This window comes from Tarenaya hassleriana, unplaced genomic scaffold (genome assembly GCF_000463585.1).
Source record: "Tarenaya hassleriana unplaced genomic scaffold, ASM46358v1 Cleome1, whole genome shotgun sequence".
In the NCBI taxonomy this organism is placed as follows: domain Eukaryota; kingdom Viridiplantae; phylum Streptophyta; class Magnoliopsida; order Brassicales; family Cleomaceae; genus Tarenaya; species Tarenaya hassleriana.
The window spans coordinates 3378032-3385589 of NW_010960187.1; the positions used below are offsets into that span (position 1 = coordinate 3378032).

Sequence of the window (7558 nt, forward strand, 5' to 3'; positions counted from 1 at the left end):
CTCTTCCGAAAGAAATCGAGCTCATCGAACAAACTTTCGGAGAAACTCTCGGCTGTCGGAAACGTGGAAGAGCTCTTCGAAGAAGGTTCCGCCATGCTCGCGGAAAGGTCTGTCCATTACTTTTACTTTCTCCTTCCCTGCAAACACCCGAGAAAGCTCGGACCGTATTCATTTTCGGGTCGAAACCTTGCAGGTTGGGATCGGGGAATGGCGAGGAGGTATCGACGAAGACGAAGGGGATGTTCACGTGCGCGATATGCCAGGTGGACTTGGCCCCGAGCGAGGGGATATCGGTTCACGCTGGTTCGATATTCTCGACGAGCTTGAAGCCATGGCAGGGGCCGTTCCTCTGTGGTGACTGCAGGAACAAGAAGGACGCCATGGAAGGCAAACGCCCGAGTGGCGTCAAAGTCTTGTAGAACAAACATCTTCTTCTGTTCGTTCCATTACGGAAATTCCTTTCTTCTTTGGTTCTTTTGTTTTTTCTGGGGAGAGGGGGGGGGGGTCAGATTTTAGGTGCGGAATCTCTCGGACCTTTTGGTGTTTATGATACGGCACCGTATTGATGTGCATAATGAAAATGTATTACGCCGCGTGACGTTAAGTGACGTCAGCCTCTCAACTCGTCTGAAGCGGGTGGGCCCCATCTCTTTGTGGATCTGAAATTGGGCTTTATGGGTCCACACGTGAAAAGCCTAATAAAATATTATTCATTCAATATTAAACCAAATTTCGGTATTATTGTATTTTACGTTTTTCATTTACGTGTGGAACTTGTATAATAGGGATGCCCGAAATTACCAGATGGGTATTGCCTTTCATATTTGGGCCTTTAATGGGCTATTCAGTCATCTGAGATTCACGTGATGTAATTCTTTTTTTTTCTCTGTAAAAACTAATACGAAATACATGAATTTAATTAAAAAAAGTTTAAAGAAAAAAAAGAAATAAAAAATTATCCACGTGTGCTTACTCGATGTGAGACAGAAAATGTGTACAAATCAGAGAACAACAAGGACACTATGGCTTCTGCAACGTTACCACTTGTTTGATTGTTCGATGATTATTTCATTAAAAGAATGATTAGTCTTTTGAAGGATGTATGTTGTTTGCGCATGTTCCACGTGTCCCACTTTGATTAGTTTGCGTTGCAACCTAAAGCATATATGACTAAATCATTAAGTCCATCCAACATCTACTTACACGTATATGTGTGTGTGTATATATATATAATTAATTATATGCAAATATGCATATGTATATATGCACAAAAATGTTAGAGAAAATCAGGAAAGACTTAGGAAATAAATTAAGTTGCATGATTGAATGTCATCGCTTGGAATTCATGAGGGTGCTTTAGTGAGTCACACCTACATTGTGCTTGGATTGCCTAAGAACTAATTAATGCTTAAAAACATATCTATTAAAGGAGATTTGGACTTGAAAATCGATGTCACACTTTTGTGGATCTCTCTCTCTCTCTCTCGTGATCTTTCCTGATGTGCGGGTTACAGTTAATTTAATAAAATTTGTGATTAGAAAGCTAATGCATTTTTAATTATAATCAACCTTTTTTATTTGCATTGATTAACATATCACATTGACCCCATTGGTTGAATTAATCTCACCATTTTGGTGGGCCAAAACTGCGATTTTGGAGATCTTAAAATGATAAAATTAGACATCATTTTATAATTTCAAAGTGAGATGGAACATAAAATAATTAAAAATATGATTAGTCCCTCGGTCCACTTTAATGTCTAAATGCCATCATGAAAATAGACAGCTGCTGGCAGTTTCATTTGTCAAATTGGAAGAAAAAAGAAAAGGAGAGAAAGATTTTCAAGGAAACCATTTTTGTATTTAGTCACAGAGTTATTATGATTAATTAACAAGTGTATTCAAATTACTACATATATTATTGATAGAGTCTATATAATTTTGGTACGTCCGTATCTTAATATTTTATTACAAATTGCAGCTGAAAACATGCTCGAGAAAATTAGAATCCCCACAGACTTTGACCATTGTTTGTAAAAGAAAGAAAGAGATAGTGACTTTTGGCCAAACGCCTGCTCAAATATATTTTAATCTGTGAAAAGATTGATGTTTTTGTCTCAAATACTTTAATTATATTCAGTAAATCTTACAAATTTTATTGCTAAATTATCCATTTTAAATCATTCTTGGTCTAATAGTATAATAATTGGTTTTTTTCTATAATTATTCAATATTCGATATTTTTTGGTAATGGTAGATGTATTAATAATTAAAAAAAATGTTGTTTTTACAGCCTGACATATTGCTGAAACTGACCTATATAGAAATTGGATTCCATATAAATGAACAAAATACAGATATTATAATAATGAATATTTATTAATTAGCAATGCTGCGTTAAACAAAGTGTTCATGGTGGTGATTGGTTAGCCATAGTTTTTCCCATTAGGGTTAACCGGTTTTGGTAACTATCTAAGGGAATAACAGTCCGTTTGATTTTTAGATATTATCGGATAAAGTGTTACCGTTATGATACAGAGATGACGGATTCACGGGTTCGAGTTTTGTAAACATTCTCTTGCATAAATATTTTGTAAAGTAATGTATTAGGATGTAGCTACGGTTAAACGTTAGTTTGGTTTAGATTGATTTAATTTAGTTAGGGTTTATAGATTTTCTATTTTTCTCTTGTGTATTCTTATATCACCGAAGATTAAAAAAAACATTTCCAGAAAATTCTCTCTTGTTTTGAAATATCAAAATAATGTGGGTCTACAATACACTTTTTCTACGTACTAGTTAGTAAGATTCGGATTATATATATATATATATATATATATATATATATGTGTGTGTGTGTGAACCCTAACGTCAATCATGCAAATGACACAGTCGTCATCGGCACGTAATTTGTGGGGCCTATGGAGCCCAGCCACCACGTCCCACAACCCACAATTAATTCCGTCTGGGCATAGCCAAACTTGTTATAATGGTTTGGTCTACATATTGGTTGTTTTGTCTGTCCCACTTTAGATTTCAGATTAGGAACTTTTTCGCTTTCACCAAAATTTCCTTTCTCCACATTCAGTTCCAAATCAAGATTTGGAAACTATGATAATAAATAATAATAATGTTATTCTATAGTTGTACCGCCATTATTTTTTCTCTTTTTTCCTGTTGGCATGGCATGACATGGTCTGGTTCAAAAAATCAATACCACGGATGGCTTTTCTCGTTTGGCAGACAATCCAAGGACGGCTGCCTACGGCGGATTGCTTGGCGGCTTGGGGAATGCAGATTCGTCGACAATGGATTGATGATCCTGGCCATGCTAAGGACAGAGGTCAGCTTGTCATAGCAAATCTTCTCATACAAGTGGTGACATACGAACTATGGAGAGAGCGAAACAATAGGATATTCATGGGAAAAACACGGTCTATGCAGGAAGTCCAACGGGAAATTGATCGCACAATGCGAGACGCGCTCTTAGCCTCGAAGGTAATGCATCAAGGCGACACCCAATGTCGTTTGCTTGAACATTGTCACCACCGAACTTCAATCCACCGAGACAATCGCCACTTTTGATAGTTTTGAGTGTTGTTTTGGAAAGTAAAATACCACAAATTCATGGGAATTGTTACCTTTTGGTCATTGATAACCATTGGGGTCTGTAAATCACATTTTTTGGGAAGTAATACGCTCATTTATATATATATATATAAAAAGAATTCTATGTTTAACTTACAAAATAAATATAAAAAAAAAAACTAAACAAAAATAGATAATGTCAATTAATGAAAAGCCATGATCTAGAGAGAGAGAAAGGCGTATCTGAAAATAGATACGCACGATAATGCAAATGGGACACGTGGGGCCATGCAGAACTTGTTTTTCTTTGTTCTTTCTTAGATTTTTATGTTTCTTACATTACATTAACTCCACATCGTTCAAACCCTTCGACTTCCATCATTCGGCGTTTTCTTCCACTTCTTCCCTACGACTTTCTTCCCCCTCTTTGTCGGCACCATACATTCATGCATGCATACACACACATATATATATATGATTATCATACACATGACACATGTGATTGGTTCTGCTGACCAAGTAATTGGATCTTCCCATGCATAGAATAAGGATTCATAGCAGGTTGGTCCCAATTATATATATATATATACTGATATACACGAACACTCTGTACATGTTGCATATTTGTATGTATACGTTTGGACTGAACGATACAGTCCACGTGTTATCTATACACAAGAGTCTTTGATGAACCGAAAAGGGTCGAATACATCAGATATAAGAACAAAAATTCTGACCGGTTTACAGAACAAGAAATCATGGAAAGTTACAGAAAGCACGATGTCGATCGGCTTAAACATTCAATCACACTCTAAGCCGTTTATTTATCGAAAATAAATAAAATTTTGTTAGACAAATAACTTACTGCCTTGTTCTATACGTCGATGTCACATGCACCACAGTTTCCACGTCCTTTTGTTTTATTATAACTGGACACCGATTCATCTATCAGGAACTATTTTTTTTGTCTGTTTTTTAAAATTTATTTATAAAATTCCTTATACGAACATGTAAACATTAAAATTGTTGGACAAAGTTTGTCAAACAATCTCTTAAAATAATCACCGGCTACTTTTCAGATATGCAGATTCGGTGATTATTATTATTTTTTTAATTTCAGCGTATTCCGGGAGTTTTCTTTAATTTTATTTTTTGGTAAATAAATAAGAGAATTTGATGGGAATAAAAAATATTTTTATTTTGGGGTTAGATCAAACAAAGAAAAAAGTTTATTGATAATTCTGGACAAAAGTAGGAAAACATGAAACTTACCGAAAGCGAAGTAGGAAAACGTAAATCTGTCAGTGTGGAACCAAACTCAAGAAATTTCCAAAACAAAAAGCCTTTAGTGGGTCCCAAAATCTCTGTCTTCTTGGGATGTCCGATCCAAAAAAAAAAACACTGAATCTTTGAGTTTAATTTCAATCTCTCTCTCTATATTGTTTCCCATGTTACTGTACAGAGCCCAATCTCACTTTCACGTTTTCTCTGTGTATATATATACCTACCAATGTTCCCTCTCTTATTACACTTTCTGCTCATCTCTCTCTCTCTTTCTGAACAAAACAGACATCTATAATGGCGGAACTCGACTGTCGTTCAAAGACAGGCACTTCTCGCCTAAAGCTCTTCGGTTTCAGCGTAGAAGGAGACATCGATGATGACCTCTCTGAAACAACCGAAGCATCGTCACTCGTCAAGACCCACCATAGATCTTCCGTCGCTTCCCCTGAACCTTGTGGCTTCCCGCCCTCATCCTCCGCGGTCACCGGTGGGCGCGAAGGCGGAGAAAGTGACCGGAAATACGAGTGTCAGTACTGTTGCAGAGAGTTCGCCAACTCGCAAGCCTTAGGGGGTCACCAGAACGCTCACAAGAAAGAGCGTCAGCAGCTGAAACGCTCACAGCTTCAAGCCTCCCGTCACGCCGCCGCCGCCGCAACTTTCACCGTCGGATCTACAGCTTTTTCGTCGCCGTTTATCTCTGCCTTCGCTCCGCCTCAGCACCTCCTCGGCTCCGGCGTCCCGACGCCGGGAGGTCCTTGGGTGTACCTCCCGCGCGTTTCACCGTCGCACATCCACGTGCCGCATGGGTACACGACACAGAGCACCGGCGAATCCGGTGGTGCGGCGGCTGATGGTTTTCCGTACGTCTGCGTCGCAGGTGATTCCGGCGTTGGGTTAGTTGGGCCTCAAATGAGAGGCCCATGGGTCGATGATGATGGGCCCTCGTTGAGTGGGATAACAAGGGGGGACGTGGCACCCGCTTTTGACGATGGCTTGGGCTTGGATTTGCACCTTAGCCTCGCGCCTTCTGGTCATTGACGAATTTACCCCTTGCAATAACACTGCACGGAGGCTGATTGCTTGTACATTTTTGTCAGTTCAATGCTATTATTATTTGTTTTTTTGGGGGGAATTCCTCTATTAACCAATGATTGTTACTCTTAATTAAGTTTATGGAATATTAACTTTAAGATAATGGTTTTCAAATTCCTAAAGTACTTTAAGAGAATAATAACCTCCAACATTTTTAATTTATAATTACATCTGTAATATATTTATCGTCGTTATATCTTGTATGATACAGATTTGGTGCAAACTTATGAAAAGACATATAAAAAGCTTACAAAATATTCTTAGATGCTTAATATATTCTCTTGAGAGTTTGCAAAGCATTGAAGTTAAGAATAATCAAAGAAGCCGTATGACATTAGTGCTAATCTTTTCGGTGCAAAGTTGATTTTAAAGTCTCAACGTGTATAGAGAATCTAATCAATTAAGCTTAATACTCGTGATTAGTGTAATCACTTTGGAAATATTTTAATTTATTTGTTGGACCAAAATGTATAAGGTTTAGTATTACATCAACAAAGCTCGTGAATCTTGGTTAGGTCGTTGATTTTTTAGTATTTTATAGGATATTTGGTATTTAATATATTGAATTAAATCTTCCCAAAAAAAAAAATACTTAAACGTCAATATGATGAAACAATGTTATTTTGTGTGCGTGACAAAGAAGAGAAACCATCATGGTTTAAATAAAACACATAAACATAAGATCTTTAATGCTATATATAAAATACTCTCTCCGTTTCATTTGACGTTTGAGACTAAAACACAAACTAAATTTTTTTTTTGTCTAAAATATTCTTATTTATTGCATCAAAATTTATTATCTCTAAACATGCAGAATATTTAAAATATTATTAATTAGAAGTAAATTTGTAGAGAATATTAAAAATTACATGGAAAACCGAAAAACGTCATTTAATTTGAAACAAAAAATTTATTCCAAAACGTCACCTAAAATAAAATAGAGTAATGTATAAAAAGCATATATTCATGTGATAAAACATACTTTTATCTTTTTTTTTTAAAAAGGTTCATAATTTATATATTGGGTCTATTAATAATAACGGCCTATTAGGGGCGAGAGATGTGAACGGGTAAAGTGTAAATTCCAAAAGGAGTTCCACTAAGTAAGAAATCGATCCATTGGGATCAATAGAAGCATATGAGTAAATGCTACGAAAAGGATATTTTTTTTCTTCACAAAAGACATATCATATGGTATGATATTTTTGAATTTTTTTGTTCTCTTTGCAATATATTTTTTCCTTTCGCTTTATTACATTAAAATGGTCAACGTCTTGACAAATATTATTATAATTAATCTTCCCCATCCATATCTTCCTATATTTATATTTAGGGTTCGACTGGTTGTACCGCAGCGGTTGCGGTTGCGGGTGGTGACGTTTTCAGAGCGTTTGATAGCGAGTATGAACGATTAGTATTGACTGGTTAATAAGTTGTTGTTGGCACCGATTGCGGGTGGGTACGGTTAGAAGTGAATGATTCGTTGCGGTTGCGGTTGCGTTTGATATAAATTATGAAAAAGAATATTATTTTAAAATATTTTTTATAATAGTTTTAATTAATTTTTTAATATCATATGATAAAAAATATTTAT

The 7558-nt window shown here is 36.1% G+C and overlaps 2 protein-coding genes across 6 annotated transcripts in view; both read left to right on the forward strand.

Moving 5' to 3' along the window:
- LOC104808304 (probable protein phosphatase 2C 15) overlaps positions 1-718 on the forward strand; it is a 3788-nt gene extending 3070 nt beyond the window's left edge. For 4 of the 5 annotated variants that reach the window (XM_010533980.2, XM_019203939.1, XM_010533972.2 and 1 more), the window contains 2 exons: positions 1-107; positions 194-622. In XM_010533980.2, coding sequence (XP_010532282.1) covers positions 1-107; positions 194-327 — 241 coding nt within the window. In that variant the 3' untranslated portion in view covers positions 328-622. Of the gene's footprint in view, positions 108-193 lie in introns of all 5 variants that reach the window. The other variant, XM_010533997.2, reaches the window with a different exon arrangement.
- Positions 719-5081: 4363 nt separating this feature from the next.
- On the forward strand, positions 5082-6042 carry LOC104808327 (zinc finger protein 6-like). Its single transcript, XM_010534008.1, has one exon. The coding sequence runs from the start codon at positions 5167-5169 to the stop codon at positions 5908-5910; it is 744 nt and encodes a 247-aa protein (XP_010532310.1). The 5' UTR covers positions 5082-5166; the 3' UTR covers positions 5911-6042.
- The last annotated feature ends 1516 nt before the right edge of the window (positions 6043-7558 follow it).

Coding starts and splice junctions, on each gene's coding strand:
- LOC104808327 (XM_010534008.1), top strand. CDS start 5,167: ATGGCGGAACTCGACTGTCGTTCAAAGACAGGCACTTCTCGCCTAAAG.